This window comes from Saccopteryx bilineata, chromosome 2, assembly GCF_036850765.1.
Source record: "Saccopteryx bilineata isolate mSacBil1 chromosome 2, mSacBil1_pri_phased_curated, whole genome shotgun sequence".
NCBI classification, from domain to species: Eukaryota; Metazoa; Chordata; class Mammalia; order Chiroptera; family Emballonuridae; genus Saccopteryx; species Saccopteryx bilineata.
Genome location: NC_089491.1, coordinates 379,612,932 through 379,630,138, shown reverse-complemented (window position 1 = coordinate 379,630,138; position 17,207 = coordinate 379,612,932). Strand labels below are relative to the sequence as shown.

General features: G+C 40.6%; 1 protein-coding gene across 6 annotated transcripts in view; it reads left to right on the top strand.

The window, feature by feature from the left end:
• The window catches only part of MBTD1 (mbt domain containing 1), a 66,619-nt gene that overhangs the window by 35,595 nt on the left and 13,817 nt on the right, over positions 1-17,207 (top strand). For all 6 annotated transcript variants that reach the window (XM_066263985.1, XM_066263984.1, XM_066263986.1 and 3 more), the window contains 8 exons: positions 4,904-5,021; positions 7,132-7,266; positions 8,825-8,913; positions 9,082-9,316; positions 9,960-10,015; positions 10,354-10,458; positions 15,889-16,036; positions 16,949-17,031. In XM_066263985.1, the coding sequence (XP_066120082.1) occupies positions 4,904-5,021; positions 7,132-7,266; positions 8,825-8,913; positions 9,082-9,316; positions 9,960-10,015; positions 10,354-10,458; positions 15,889-16,036; positions 16,949-17,031 (969 nt within the window). The remainder of the gene's footprint in view (positions 1-4,903; positions 5,022-7,131; positions 7,267-8,824; positions 8,914-9,081; positions 9,317-9,959; positions 10,016-10,353; positions 10,459-15,888; positions 16,037-16,948; positions 17,032-17,207) is intronic.

Below are 17,207 nucleotides of genomic sequence, written 5' to 3'. Positions count from 1 at the left end.
GAATGTTTAGCTTTAAAGCACTGGGTTTTTTTTAAGACTGCAGTCTCTAAATTGAAGCACTCTTATTTTCCATTATTTGCCTTATAAAAACAAGTTTTTGCTAGGCATTACGTGTGGGGCAAAATATGCTAATGTCAAATGTACATGAATCATACAAAATCTAAAATTATACTCCTTCAGTAATGTATTCACAGATTTTATAATTCTTTTGTTTGGCACCTGGACTGTATACTCTGGTGTCTTGTTATTGTCATCGCTAAAGCCAGAAACATAATTATCCTTTTTTTCCCTTGAAAATAGTTGTGGTTTTGTATTTTTTAAAAGGTCCCTTCCACACATGTGCTATAACTTTAAATGTATATGTTTTCATCCTGCTTCCACCAATATTTCCTGGTATTTTTTATAGGATATTTTCTAATCCTCTCTTTGGTACCTGACTTGTATACCAGCTGTTTTGAGGGGATAAAATTATCCGTATTTTTTACATCTATCATGAGTATATTTAAAATTTTAAGAATAAAAGAAAAGCCCTTTGTTTGTAGGTACAGTAACAGTAGTTTATAGTAAAACTTACCTATTTCCTAGATATGTGCTTATCAGTAAGATAATTTTTCAAGTAAAAAAAAATGTTTTTCTCTAACCTCTACCACACATACGCACTTACACATGACTCCATTGAAAGTTGAAAATAAATATCACTTTGCCTCCATTTTAACTGTTAAAATATTCACTACAGATGAAGCATTTCTTTGTAATGGAAATAAAACTTATATTATTTCTTGCACTTACCCTGTTTCCCCAAAAATAAAACCTAATGCAATTTTTTTCAAGCTTAGAAATATAAGACTTCCCCTGAATATAAGACTTAGCATGTCTTTAGGAGCAAAACTTAATGTAAGACACTGTCGTATTTTCGGGGAAACAGGGTAGATTGTTGTACATGGAAATAGAGTCACAAGAAATTCTTGATGGAATTCAGAGTTTGGCTGGTTATGCTGATGTTTTTGATGACCTATGTTAATAAATGTTGATATTTTTTTTTTGTTCAACAATAAATATAAATTCTTGTTCATGAAAAAGTAAGACATCCCCTGAAAATAAGACCTAGCATGTCTTTAGGAGCAAAAATTAATAGAAGACAGTGTCTTATTTCCGGAGAAATACGGCAGTAGTACCTCATCTGAGTGACTCCTGTCTTACCACAAAAGATTCTCTGCAGGAAAGCAGTGAACTGGAATTAAAAATCAGTTGTTTCTTTGTTTGTTTTTTGGTTTTGTTTTGGGTTTGTTTTTATTTTTGTTTTTTAATTAAATCTAGTTTATTTTTTTTAATTTGGTCTGTTTTGTAAAGTGTTTTTCTGTTGCAGTCTCCCAATTCTTAAACAATGTTAGCTTTATCGGCTTAATGTTTTTTTTTAATAATGTACTGTTGTATACCTTTCAAACTAGTGACCTCTGCTCTTTTTGTGTGTGTGTGTGTGGTGTGTGTGTCAGAGAAAGGGACAGATAGGGACAGACAGACAGGAAAGGAGAGAAATGAGAAGCATCAATTCTTCGTTGCGGTACCTTAGTTCTTTTATTTCTTTCTCATGATTGCCTTGACCCGGGGACTATAGCAGAGCGAGAGACCTCTTGCTCAAGCACGCGACCATGGGGTCATGTCTATGATTCCACACTCAAACCAGTGATCCTGCGCTCAAGCTGATGAGCCTGCGCTCAAACCGACAACCTCGGGGTTTTGAGCCTGGTTTCTCGGCATCCGGGTCCACCGCTCTGACCACTGCGCCCCCGCCTGGTCAGGCCCTGCTCTGCCTCTGCGTGCACCTGGCGCTCTCCCCTTAGGGCTCTCCTTGTGCGCCCCGCCTCCCTGCCGACACCGCCACAGAGTAGATTCTAGTACCAGGATGTGAGTGGGCTTTCAGGAGAAAGAGGGAACATTTTGTTTTTTCCTGTTTCTGCTTCCTGTTAATTCTAGCAAGTAGTATTTAAGAGTTCTAATTTCTTTCTCGAAATCTTTTTCTTGTAATATTTTCTCCCTTTTTTTAACCAAATAATATTTCATCGTTTTCTACTTGATGCATTTTAGTGATCATATGCCTGTTCGTCTTAAAATATTTTAATGGTGGCATTCTCAGCGTTTTCCCTGTCGGGATTTTGGTTACCTGTGTGCAACTTCAGGGCTGACCTCTGCCCACCGCAACTCTGTTATTGAAGATTGTGTGTGATTATCCAAAGTTACCGGCCGGCAGCCGTGTGGGTGGAAGTCTGCGTTCTGCAGTGAAGCCTCATGTGCACAGCGTATCCGTCCTCTGGGATTCTAAACGCTAGCTGTCCGGGTTCTTGGACTGTCTGGGGATGTTCTTGAAGGGCAGGAAATAAGACCCCCCACCGCGTTATTTTCTCAGACAGTCAGGTGGAGGTTATGACACATTGGTGCTGGGGAGCCCTCAGCTTTGGATCTGGCCGTGTCCTGCAGGACCTGATGACAGCTTACCTTGCAGGGAAGGAGAGTCGCTCCCAGATAGCCCCCCCGAGTGGCCCTGGGGCAGGAAGTGGTGCAGCAGATCTTCCTGGTTTGGGAGGAGCCTGAGGTGGACCTCTCGTCCTGAGTCTGGAAGGTAAATTTGTTGTTACCTGTAAATTATGGTTCTGCTAGTTCATGCTATGCCAATCCAGACTCTCAGAGGTATCCCTCCTGCCAGCAAGAGAAGACAGATGACTTGGACGAAGATGGCTGTCAAGCCCTGGGTCATTTAGTCTTCCACAGTTAAGAATATTCATCTTAAACAAAAGGGCAGATATATCTATGAAATTACCTTATGATTTTAACACATTGAGCACATACTATGCAGGTGCTCTTATTTTGTTGTCATTTTTCCTTTTTTTTTTCTTAGAGTAAACCATATGGATTGGTTTAAGAGGGCCTAGCAGAACCACAAACTTACAGGCAAGAACAAATGTCACTTTCTGCTACTTTCTCCTATACCAATCCAGACTGTAGGGACCAAAACATAATATCCCCCACTAAAGTCAACATTAACTTTATTTTTTAAGTGAGCATATTGACACTTTGTTTTCTTTAATAAATGACTGAAAGTTACATTCTTCAAACAATTGTTAAGGCTGTTTTGAAAAAGTTAATATGACATTTTCATATCACCTTCAAAAGAGAGTACTCTATACTAAATTCACTTAGCAGTATGCCAACATAACCCCCAAAGTGGTCAGCAATACCATGCCTCTCTCTTCTCAATGAAAAATAAACCCATTCCATAAGATTTGGCAGCCAAACAAAAAGGAATACCCTACCTAAATTCAACACATACACTTAACTACATCTGTCTGCTCTAATTGGTTCATCCTCACAGAATTGAATACGTGGTCTTTGTGTTAATTTATCATAGCTTAATCTATGTTCCTATCTTCCTTCCAGCCTCCTTTTCTGGTCCTATCTGCTGGCAATAGGGATGGCCCTACAGTCTAGAGTGATATAGGGGGAGGTAGCAGAACCTGAAGAGTCCAGTATTTCCATTTTAAAAAGCAGAAAGAGGTAGTCATGATGGATGTGTTAATTTTTGCAGAGCTCAGGGTGATAGTTGTGTGTACCCTTCCAGAATAACAAACAGTTGAGCAAGGCCACTGTCTTCAAGTTATTGAGGCAGATGTATTGCTTGCTACTTCAAGCAATAGCCATAAATTGATTTTGTATTTGGTGCCACACTCATCCTAGCTCAGTAGCATTTGACACTTTCTCCCTCTCCTTCAGAAATTCTGTTGCACTGTTGAGAGGATAGGGCTTAAGTACTGTTGCAGGCTCATCCTCCTGTTGGGTTAGCATTGCCAAGGTATGGGAGGCCTTGCATGGGAAGCATTGCCCAGTGCTCAGATTGGCTAGTTCATATAACTCCCAGATGTCTTTTAGCTTTGAAGCTATTTTGTCTTTTCCTGACTTGTTTGTATTATCAGGTCTTTTATAACCTCACCTAATCCCTTTCTGATATCAAGGGCCACAGACACTGTTTAGTATATCAGCATTTATATTACTAAATTTACTCATTTGATTTAATTAACCATTGCATATGCTCCAGATAATTATAAATGGCCTCAAGTTGTAAGGATTAAAATGTAATGGAAATTGTAATTTGGGAACATATGTGAGATTTTGGAAAATCCCTTCATGATTTGGTTGGTTTTCTGAATCCCCATCTTAACCATTTGGTGTGGAGGCTAGCAATTACTAGTTCTAACATTGACCATTTTCTCTTATATAGTAACTCTTGCATGAGAAACTTAGAAATAACAAATTATTTAACAATTTACCATGGTACGCATCTCCAAAAACTCTTCAACTCCAGCTATTAAATAACTTTACCCAGTGCTTCTGCTCCATATCTGTTTTAACAGGCTATATTTCTGTTCTGTGAATTTAACTAAGTCAGAAATACAGATAACTAAGTTTTGTTTCTCCTTTGTTATTGGAAACCACCTTGCTGATGGGAATTATTTTTCTTTGTGCTCTTTGGTGAGATCTTTTAAAATTAGAAATTAAGATAAAGTGCATTCATTCAGTTTCTTAAGTCAACTTTGTCCTGGGAAATCTATCAAGTTGTGATTCCTTTTACAAAAATTGCTACTCAGGTTTTGTATTAGGGCAGTATTGGATTTTGAAGTCAACATGGATATAATATATGTGAGTCCTCTTCATCTTGAGCTTGACCCTGTCACTGGATTTTCCAAACAGAGTTCTGTGAAAAGGGGAATAATAATTACGTTTTTAAGGAAAAGTGAATGAATTGGCATTTTGAGTCTAATATTTTTATTATTGATGGTAATGCTTAATTTTGAATGGTATGTTTTAGGCTTTATGGTAATAAGATGATAATTTAATAATTTTTATATGACAGGCACCTATGGGGACCTGCTGGGGTGATATCTCAGAAAATGTGAGAGTAGAAGTTCCCAATACAGACTGCAGCCTACCTACCAAAGTCTTCTGGATTGCTGGAATTGTAAAATTAGCAGGTGAAAAGCACGCATACTGTACTAGAAAATGCCGATTACATTTGTAACTTGTAAGGAAGTATATTTGTAAATTTTGCACATGTTGCCAAATAAATAAATATGGTCATAGGCAGGGGTTGACAAAGTTTCTGTAAAAAGCCAGACAGTAAATATTTTCAACTTGTTGGGTGATACAGTCTGCCACAACTACTCAACTCAACATTGTAGCATGAAAACAGCCATAACAGATACATAAATGAACAGGCATGGCTGTGTTTTAGCAAAACTTTATTTATAGGCACTGAAATTTGAATTTTATACAAGTGTTTTTCTTCATTCCCACTACTTTTGTGTACCCTGGCCCTTACTACCTTATTGCTCGTGAAACAAATGCATTAGGTATTTACTATGTTAGACGCTATAGGCAAATGGTGTGCGAAGCGTTAAGACTTGTCTTTTTTCAGCAGCTTACATCTGCCAAATGTTGCATATGTTCATGACAAGGTGCTCAGTGAGTGGTGGTGGCATCCGGCACTGGAGTACTTTGGGGGACGGGCAGCCACTCAAATAAGAGAAGTTGTTCTCAGATCAGTAGAAGGAATGTCATGCTCGTTTTATCCTTTCTAGCCCTATCTCCAGAAATGCTCCCCCAAACACCTTGCCTCCCGTCCATTAGGTTCTGCTGATGGACCTGAACACCTGAAAATGATCTCAATTCCATGTTTTTCTGCTCAGATGCCTTTATTGGCTTTTTGTCCTTAAAGGATGAAGATGGTCAGCATCTATGGCTATTAAGTTGCACCATACACCAGTGATCAGGTGTTTTACTGCTCCCGGCATAAGTGATCTGTTCCAGTGACATTAACCTCCCGCCTCCCTCCTGTCCCGTGTTCTCTGTCACTTTGCTTACTCTCACAAGAATGTCCCATGCTTTGTACTTAGCATAGAGCCCAGTTCAGTTTCCACCTTTTCCTCGAAACTATATAAGCATTCTTTAAATACTTTTGTTATTCTCCACACTGTAATTTCAACAAGCGATATGTTGTTTCTGTCCTGAGTGTTTGAGTCAGTTGCATTTAATATCCAAAAATTATTTCTGCCTTCCATCTCTGGTTTTACATTTCCATTTAATCTTATTGCCTCATATTTGTTATTTGAAGCCACTAATAATGTTTTAGAGGTGAGCCTGCCGGTAGTGATGAACTAGAGCTCAGCAGCATTTAACAAACCGAACTCATGAAGTGTTCTGTGAATTACTGAGTTTTAAAACTAAAGGTTTAATGCCATAAAATCTTACCATAGATATTATTAACAAATGAAAATGCTAATGAACTTAGCTCCCAGCTGGAAATTGGGCTTTTTGCATTCCACTAAAGACCCTGAATTAAACAATCGATTTCAACATAAGGTTTATTAAATTATAAATAGATTATATCACACAAATTCTGGTTTTTTCTGTGAAATACAGCTTCCTGTTTGCTTAATACGTGTCATTTTTAAGTGATTTTACATACTTTTGTGTTTGTTGGATTTTTTAGCTAGCATTTTCAAGTCTTATTTCCAAATAAACAAGACAAAAAATTAGATTCTTGAGGTAGCTAAATCCAACTTACGCAAAAATAATTGTTCACCTAATTGACTGGATAAAGAATTTCTTTGAAATATACTTTAACTAGATTTCTATGACTTGAAAAGGTTTTATTAACCACACACTTTTCATTTTCAAAGCTACACATTCTAGTAGAACTTTCTCAACACTGTTTTCACAGCTGATTTCTTTTTTAAAATGTAAGAAACTATGGGTAAAATGAAAATATATTGAAAGGAGGAACCCGTGCTCTGAGAACAGTTAAACTACATAATTGCATTGTACGAACGGTCTCAAAGTCTGATCCATATACTGGGTGCACCAGCATCACTGGGGACTTGTTAGAAATGTAGCTTCATAGACTCCCCCAACATCTATGAAATCAGAACATCTGGGGTGGGGCTAGGCCACCTGTCTATTCACCAGCCCTACAGGTGTTTCTGTGGCAGGTGCACACTGACGTTCTCAGCCACTACCAGCAGCTAGGCCCCGTTTGATTTCATTCATTTTCTCCTTATGTGGTGATTGATTTGTTGGTTGCAGGTTACAATGCCCTTTTAAGATATGAAGGATTTGAAAATGATTCTGCTTTGGACTTCTGGTGCAATATATGTAGTTCCGATATCCATCCAGTTGGTTGGTGTGCAGCCAGTGGAAAACCTCTTGTCCCTCCTAGAAGTAAGTAGTTTATTTATCCTTACCATAATTTAAATATATATACTTTGCCCTGGCCAGATGGCTCAGTTGGTTAGAGCATCGTCCTAAAGCACAGAGGTTACCAGTTTGATATCTGGTCAGGACACTTACAAAAACAGGGGTTCCTGTCTCTCCTGCTCTCTCCCTTCCTCTCTGTAAAATCAATAAAATAAACATTTTCCCCCCCAATATATTTTTTTAATTAATTAATTTATTTATTTATTTTTGAGACAGAGAAAGAGTCAGAGAGAGGTATAGACCGGGACAGACATGAACGAAGAGACGAGAAGCATCAATCATTAGTCTTTCGTTGCGCATTGCGACACCTTTGTTGTCCATTGATTACTCTCTCACATGTGCCCTGACCGCGGGCCTTCAGCAGATCGAGTAACCCCTTGCTCGAGCCAGCGACCTTAGGTTCAAGTTGGTGAGCTTTGCTCAAACCGGATGAGCCTGTGCTCAAGCTGGCGACCTCAGGGTCTCGAACCTGGGTCCTCAGCATCCTAGTCTGACACTCTATCCACTGTGCTACTGCCTCTTCAGGTTCCCCCCCCAATATATTTTTTAAGAATTAATTTTAAAAATAAAAAATACAGTGGTAGAGCGTCTGCCCCGCGTGTAGAAGTCCCGGGTTTGATTCCCGGCCAGGGCACACAGGAAAAGCGCCCATCTGCTTCTCCACCCTTCCCCCCTCCTTCCTCTCTGTCTCTTTCCCCTCCCGCAGACAAGGCTCCATTGGAGCAAAGTTGAGGATGGCTCCATGGCCTCCACCTCAGGCGCTAGAATGGCTCCGAATGCAGCGGAGCAACGCCCCAGATAGGCGGAGTATCAATGCCTGGTGGGCATGCCGGGTGGACCCTGGTCTGAGGCATGAGGGAGTCTGTATCTCTGGCGCCCCCACCTCTTCTCACTTTGGAAAAATACAAAAAATAAGTAAATATAAAATAAAGACACATACTTGAGTTAATTTTCGCTCATCGTGCCTGACCAGGCAGTGGTGCAGTGGATAGAGTGTTGGACTGGGATGCAGAGGACCCAAGTTTGAGACCCCAAGGTCACCAGCTTGAACTCAGGTTCATCTGGTTTGAGCAAAAGCCCAGCAGCTTGAGCCCAAGGTCTCTGGCTTGAGCAAGGGGTTACTTGGTCTGCTGAAGGCCCGCGGTCAAGGCACATATGAGAAAGCAATCAATGAACAACTAAGGTGTTGCAACCCGCAACAAAAGACTAATGATTGATGCTTCTCGTCTCTTCATTCATGTCTGTCTGTCCCTGTCTCTCCTTCTCTCTGACTCTCTCTGAAAAAAAAAAAAAAAAAAAAAAAGATTTTGCTCATCGTAACATTTAGATGATAGAGAAATTAAAATTATACTTTTTGGTTTCTGATAACTTATTTGCTGGCAAGACATACTTGTTTTCTCTATTTTTGTTGTTGTTCTTCAGGACATTAATATTCTAACTTGCAAGGAAATGTGTTCCTTTTTTTATTTTGATATTTTCCATTCCACGGTTTGCCAGTGTAACAAATTGTCTTGTGTTGCAGCTATTCAGCATAAGTACACAAACTGGAAAGCTTTTCTGGTGAAAAGACTCACTGGTGCCAAAACGCTTCCTCCCGATTTCTCACAAAAGGTAAAGATGGGCTTTCCAAAAGGACTGACTTCCAAGTTATTTATGTGATTGTTTTAAGTTACTGAGCCAGAGCTGTATTAAGTATCGGTATTTTTAATAGTGTAATAACAAAATGATCTGTAGACCTCCGTCCTGAATTCCAAAGAGATTTTGTCTGCTTGTTCCAAGGTTTCAGAAAGCATGCAGTATCCTTTCAAAGCTTGCATGAGAGTAGAAGTGGTTGACAAGAGACATCTGTGTCGAACCCGAGCAGCAGTGGTGGAAAGTGTGATTGGAGGAAGGTTAAGACTAGTGTATGAAGACAGTGAAGATAGAACAGATGACTTCTGGTGCCATATGTACAGCCCGCTAATCCATCACATCGGCTGGTCTCGCAGCATAGGCCATCGTTTCAAAAGATCTGGTAAGCACCTGTCGCAAGAACTCCTGGTGACAGTATCGTTGAGGCTGAAGTGTACTGCTTGGTGATTTTTCTCTCCAGAATAGCCTAGGTCATAAATAGCATTCTGTTGTCTAGGCTGCTCATTCTACCTTAATTAGGAAAGCTTCACACCAGAATGTTTGTGTCCTAATTCCTTTATATTCCATCCCCTTGTTCTCAATTAGAAAATAATGCACTTTTGGTCACTACTACATTTGTTTTCTTACATTTTTCCTATCCAGCCCATTTAAAAGATAAGAGATAGCCTTCCCCTTTCCGTTTAATATTAATCAAAAGAGCAGGGTTACATGTGGTTAGACTTAATACTAAACACATTAAAACAGACGTCTACAGCTGTCATTTCCTAATTAGTGAATTACTAGCATTCTGGTTGGCTAGGTGTACTTGATGGCACGTGTACTCTGAAGAGAGAAAGACTGTTAAAGCTTATTCATAGAGAAGAGTTTGGAAAAAAAAAAAAAAAGCTTATTCATAAATGTACAGGGCATGTATTTTTGCCATGTTTTAGAGCATACATATTTTGCGAATTTGAAACCTTCAAAGAAATGTGGTTTTTGGTCTTCTCACAAATGCTGACAGATTAGTATGTAACTTTTCCTTGTAGATATTACAAAGAAACAGGATGGACATTTTGATACACCACCACATTTATTTGCTAAGGTAAGAAGTTTTTATAAGAACCCTCATTTGTAAATTATGTTTGAAAGAGGGTTGTGGGTTTTCTCCTAAAATTATAGAAATCACAATTACATGTTCACTTAAAAGGATTAAGACCTTGTAATTCATAGGTGTCACAAACTATTTCTTATAATTATTTTTAAATTCTTTCTGTCTGCCTGAATTCTTTCTGTTCCCTAATGGAAGTTTGAGTTAAAATGTTAGGTAGGTAGGAAAAGGCTTTTGGTATTTGCATCTGGTAAACCTTTTCAAATGGTAACATTTTCATTATTGAAATGATAACATTTGTAACAGTAGAGTGTTTTCATGTAATTCTTTAGGTAAAAGAAGTAGACCAGAGTGGGGAATGGTTCAAGGAAGGAATGAAATTGGAAGCTATAGACCCATTAAATCTTTCCACAATATGTGTCGCAACCATTAGAAAGGTAAGAGAATGGGTTTCAAAATATAGAAATATAGTTATAAGAACTGTTTTTCAGGTAATAGAAGAAGGAGGCCCCTAACATAATTCATTTTGACATAAAATGTGTGTTGAATTTTCACTAGGGACACAGTTACCAGCAATTTCAAAATGAATTTGAATTCCCTTATCAAAGGTTCTCTTGTTGTATAGCTTCTTGTCAAGACTGTCATCCGGGGCCGCCTGCCTTTATTCGTTGAAGTATATCCTAAGTCAGAGGAAGACTGTTTATTGAAGTTACTTCCTGGTCAGAGCTAGTACAGCACAGAACTGCAACAAGGCCGGCTTCTCTTCAGCTTCCTGTGCCTTTTCTTTCCTTTTCTTAGTACTCTTTTTCTTTGTTTAATTTTCTCCTTTTTAAAATTTTTTTCATTTTCTTCTTTTCTGAAACTGCTTTAAGAAAAGTTCTAGAAGAGCGGCCTCAGTTCTCAGGTATCAGAATTGCCTGGGAAACATAAAAATAGGTAATCCGGCCTCTTGTTTCCCTTTCTGATTTAATCAGTCTGATGTGAGGCCCCAGCGTTGGCATTTCTTTAGGTCCCTATATAATTATTTATTTTCAGCAACATAGAAGAAGAGACAGGAAGTAAGGGAGATGAGAAGCATCAACTCATAGTTGCATCCCTTTAGTTGTTCATTGATTGCTTCTCATGCGTGCCTTGACGGGGCAGCGGGGGGCAATGGGGCTCAAGCCAGTGACCACGGGATCCTGTCGATGATCTCTCTCTCAAGCTGGCAACCTTGAGGTTTCAAACCTGGGACCTCCGTGTCCCAAGTCGATGCTCTGTTCACTGCACCACCACTGGTCAGGTCCCAGGTAATTCTTAAGCACAGCCATGGTTAAGAAGCACTGATTCAGAATGTATTTACATAAATCTATAGCTTAAATTGCTATTTGCATTTTAATCCAATTTAAAACCTTAAACCAAAAGAATTAGAAACAGTTATGATGGCTGCGCTCTCAAGCACCTGTTCAAGGTCACAGTTAGACAAGACTGGCTCCAAGCCCTGTTCTTACTCTTTCCCTGGCTAGTGATCAGAATCACCTGGTATAATTTAAAACAGATTTTCATGACCTATACCAGACCTGCTCAGTCAGAATCATAAGGCAGATTGCCCAGAAATCTGTTTTTCTTTTCAAAAGAAAGAGAAAACAGAGTTCTCTGAGTGACTGACGGTCATCCAGGTTTGGGATCCAGTGCTGCTAACACCGTGCTGTTTTCCAAAGGCGTGTCCGGGAGGACATTGTCAAGCGTCACTCAGAAAATGCTTAGCTGCCTGACCTGTGCTGGTGCAGTGGATACAGTGGCAACCTGGAATGCTGACAGGGTCACCGGTTGGAAACCCTGGGCTTGTCCAGTCATGGCACACATGACAAGTAATCAATGAACAACTAAAATGAAACAACTATGAATTGATACGGCTTGCTTCTGCCACCCTGTAAAATCAATAAATCTGTAAGAAAAGGCTTGGTTAATACCTTCCATGCTAGGATTGGTGGGGACTCTAAAAAAACTTAAGTCTTGTAGAACAAGGTAAGATGCACAAAAATAAGTTGAATTCAAGATTGACTTATGAGTTAAAATAGGTACAAAGTACAATTGTAATTCAGGTAAAGGAGAAATGACATCGACTCAGGAATTGGCGAAATCTTTACAGAAGAGAAAACATTTGAAAACTTCATCCCGATGGATGGAAGATTGGGCCCAGCAGAGATGCAGGAAGACACTCCTGTGGGCAGGGGATGGACACAAAAGCGTTAGGGTAGCCAAATACGGGCCACGTGTATGAAACGGCGAGTAGTTTACACCAGTGGTCTCCAGCCTTTTTTGGGCCACGGGCCGGTTTAATGTCAGAAAATATTTTCACGGACAGCCTTTAAGGTGGGACGGATAAATGTATCACGTGACCGAGACAAGCGTCAAGAGTGAGTCTTAGATGGATGTAACAGAGGGAATCTGGTCATTTTTTAAAAATAAAACATCATTCAGACTTAAATATAAATAAAATGGAAATAATGTAAGTTATTTATTCTTTCTCTGCAGACCAGTACCAAATGGCCCACGGACCGGTACCGGTCCACGGCCCAGGGGTTGGAGACCACTGGTTTACACGGTGCACATCAGACAAGTGCATTGACTCTTCTGCGCAGGGCCTTTTCTTTATGAGAAACAAACCCATCCAAGCTGGCCCAAGGGGAGTTCCTCTAAGCACACAGTGGACAGTCTTACAGACATGGGAGGACAGGGATGAGAACTGGAACGGCATGAGCCATACTCCTACCACCCATCGGGGGCTTCTTTGTCCCCCTCTGTTCTGAGTCTGTCGTGCTCACGGCCCGCACGTGGTGGCCCCTCGTCCTGTTGTGTATCACAGCCTTTCAGTTCCAGCTCTGGCACCTGGCTTGACAAACAGTCTCTGTGCATTGATTCTAGATTCTGAGAGAGAATCTAGCTGCACTCACCTTCTAGCTTGGTGCCCTAAAGGTTAGATACAGCCCCTGGTTCAGTCAGCTGTATTTAGAAAAGGAGAAAGGAACCCCGTGTGAGTGGGATAGTCCTTTCCAGAGATCTTAAGCAAAGCTGTTAGACTTGAAGAGAAAGTTATTATCCACAGGGTAGGGCAAAAATAGGTTTACAGTTGTAATACACATAAACAGTGTAATAATAAAAGAATAAACTATGTTTTGTATACTCAAACTGTAAACCTACTTTCGCCACACCCTGTACCTACCCACTATAGTAGAAAACACTAGAAGGAAGGAACTTGGGAGCAGAGACTAAACGATCATGTGGAACCCAGCTAGTGCAGACTTTGCATGCTTGATCAGACCATCTGAGCTTTCTTTTTTTCTTTTGAGTGACAGAAAGGTAGACAGATGAGAAGCATCAACTCATAGTTGTGTCACTTTAATTGTTCATTAAAGTGCCTTTAATTGTTCATATGTGCCTTGGGGGACTCCAGCCGAGCCACTGACCCCTTGCGCAAGCCAGCAACCATGGGATCATGTCTCTGATCCCACATTCAAGCTGAGTAAGTTCACACTCAAGCTGGTGACCCTGGGATTTCAAACCTGGGTCCCAGGTCGATGCTCTATCCACTACGCCACCGCCTGGTCAGGTCATCTGGGCTTTCTTTATTGACAGGCAAAGTTGGTAAAGCATTCTGTTATAAACAGAGGTCATACCAAAGGAAGGTTTAACTGCAGAAAGGGAAACTGCCCAGAGAAGAAGGCTGAAAACAATACTGTTAAACAGGATAGTGGAGAAGAAAAGTAAAGGCAAAGGTAAAATGTCCGAGTGTTTGTAGAGGGAGTTGTGGGACCTGTGATTGGCAGCCCTTGGCAGGAGTAAGAGGAGTTGTTGGTGTGGTGCCCTGTGTCAACTCTCAGACAGTACGTTCAGCCTGCGGGTAAATGCAGGACTGAGCCTGACCCGTGGTGGCGCAGTGGATCAAGTGTCGACCTGGAATGCTGAGGTCACCGGTTCAAAACCCTGGGCTTGCCTGGTCAAGGCACGTGTGGGAGTTGATGCTTCCTCCCCATTCTCTCTCTCTCTCCCTCTCTTTCTCCCCCTCTCTCTCTCTCTTCTCTAAACTGAATAAAGAAATAATTTTTTTTTTAAAATGCAGGACTGAGAAAGGAGTGGAGACAGACTCGTGATAAAACTTGAGGGATTGTTGGCATAGAAGTTGGTCACTGAAGCATTGGGTGTGGGTGACAGCACCAGACAGGAAGAAAAGGGCCGAAATCAGAAACTGCAGAGTTGAAGTGAAAGGGAAGTCACAGTACAATGTGGGGGAAAAGTGATCAGAGAGGTGAGAAGATTGGCCAGTTGGCGGCACTGTACTGAGAGTCTGGAAACTGTTTCAGAAGTTACGAGCGGTCAGCAGACACTCGATACTCAGGGAGCAGGAGTTTGAGGAGGAAGAGTGTTGGGGAAAAAGGCACTGGTGTTTTGGAATGGGTTTTTTTTTTAAGATTTTATTGATTTTAGAGAGGGGGAGAGCAGGAGCATCAACTCATAGTAGTTGCTTCTCATATGTGCCTTGACAGGGCAAGCCCGGGGTTCTGAACTGGCAACCTCAGCATTCCAAGTCAGCACTTGATCCATTGTGCCACCACAGGTCTTGCTAAGGAGGCACTGGTTATTAAGTATGAACTCTATTCTATAAAAAATGTTTTTTTTCATTTGACAGAGAGAGAGAGAGGAAGGGAAAGAGAGAGAGGGGGAAGCATCAACTCATTGTTCCACTTGTGCACTCATTGTTTACTTCTTGTATGTTCCCTATCGGGTATCGAACCTGGGACTGTGGCGTGCCAGGATGATGCTCTATCCATTGAGCCACCTGCTGAGGGCCTAAAATATTTTTAATGTTAGTAGAAATTGGAAGACATTAAAGTATAAAAGATGGTGTTTTGGCGAAGGTACCAGTAGTAATAGGACCAGATGGAGAGGTTTGTCTTGGGGGAAAGGGGCTATTTACAACAATTTGAAGTACAGAAGAAAGGCTGGGTGACCCTCACATAGCAGGCCTTCGATTCTGTCATAGGAGAGCATGGTTAACTGGAGCATAAGGGAGAGAAAGTTGGGCCTTGACAAAGGTGTGGAAAGTTTGGAAAAACTTCTCCGTGTTACAAATCCAAAGGAAAGAAGTAAAGTTATTATTACTGAGTAGGATTTAAAGCCTAACCCAAGAGTAGATAAATTAACTGTAAAAGCGCCCTCTGCCCAATTTCATGATTTCACAGCCCCAAGCAGTCTTAGCTGTGGGCAAAAACTTTGTTTTTCCTAGACCTCTGAAGTCACTGCTCTGTAATTCTGCTTTTGTTTCTAGTACATGCTAGAATTTACATAGCCCATTATAATGTTAGTTATTTAACAATTCAGTAAAGAAGCATTCTTCACCTTTTTTTTTTTGTATTTTTCTGAAGTTAGAAACGGGGAGAGACAGACAGACTCCCACATGCGCCCAACCAGGATCCACCCGGCACGCCCACCAGGGGGCAATGCTCTGCCCCTCCGGGGGCATCGCTCTGTCACAACCAGAGCCACTCTAGCGCCTGGGGCAGAGGCCAAGGAGCCATCCCCAGCGCCTGGGCCATCTTTTGCTCCAATGGAGCCTCGGCTGCGGGAGAGAGACAGAGAGGAAGGAGAAGGGGAGGGGTGGAGAAGGAGATGGGCGCTTCCCCTGTGTGCCCTGGCCGGAATCGAACCTGGGACCTCTGCACGCCAAGCCGACGCTCTACCACTGAGCCAACCAGCCAGGGCGAAGCATTCTTCACTTTTAAGAGAACTTGAATAGATTTTCTCTTCTTTTAGTATGTCACTTAAAGAATGATTTTTGTAATAGTGGTGTTTAATTTCAAACACTCCAAATTCTTTCCATTGAAAAGGTGCTGGCTGACGGATTCCTGATGATTGGGATCGACGGCTCAGAAGCAGCAGATGGCTCTGACTGGTTCTGTTACCATGCAACCTCCCCTTCTATTTTCCCTGTTGGTTTCTGTGAAATTAACATGATTGAACTTACTCCACCTAGAGGTACTTGATCCTAATATTCACATTGGGTTTTTGTTCTTGCTTTGTTTTTACATGGTATCTGTTTACAACATTTATCACAGCCCTAGATTTCTTGCTGTGTGTGAATATCTAATATGTATTTATATATTGCATAGGTAATTATATGCACGCATAACAAGAGCTGTGCAGTGGCCTAAGAACAAAGCACTATATTCTGACTAGCTTTAATAAATTACATCTGTATACTTTATAATATGAATTAGTATTCTCAAGGCCTGTTGAGATGGTGATATAGGCTCAGTAGGTTATTGCATACATTAACTTTTTTAAACTATTTATTGAGTGAGAGACTAAAACATTGATCTGTTTCTGTATCTTTTCTGACTAGGGATCGAACCAGCAACCTCTGTACTTTGGGACTATGCTCTAACCAACTGAGCTATCTAGCCAGGGCCATTAACTATTTTTTTAATAGATAACTTTACTAAATACTCTCATGGCTTAACCAGCTACTTTCCAAATTTCAGTGTCTGTGTCTCTCTTAAGAAAAAGGGGAAAGCCAAAACCAGCAGTCTATAAAAATAGTATTTGTCCAGCCAGTTTTCTTTCATGCAAAGAAAGAAAAATGTTACCAGGACGTGTTAAATGCTAGACTGTTTAAGCCCTGGATTGAAGGAGCGGAAGTCCCTCCTTCTTGGAGCAGACAGGAGGGGGAGTCACTTTCGCAGTAGGCTAAGTGGGAGTACCACGTCTGTCCGAAAAGAAGGAAATCCTTGCACCGTGGAGGAAGTGTTAGCCTCAGCAGTATTAGGGCGTGCACTAAGTTTATCGTGTAACCTGACATCTGAGGCTGTACTGAGTTAACTTTTTATCTGCTTTTAGTGTTAAATTAATTTTAAATGAACTGCTACTTAAACCAGTTGTGTCTTTCAGGTTACACTAAACTTCCTTTTAAATGGTTTGACTACCTCAGGGAAACTGGCTCCATTGCAGCACCAGTAAAACTATTTAATAAGGTAAATTTACATAATTATGTGAAATATTACAGACAAATGTAAATCTTTATTGATCAAAATGTCTTTGCTTTATATTAGGATTTCATAGTATAGTTTCATATATAAAAAAAAGAGTAATAAAATAATATAAGTACTTCCTTTACCTCGGAAGTGAAGCTTGTTTCCAAACTTTCAGG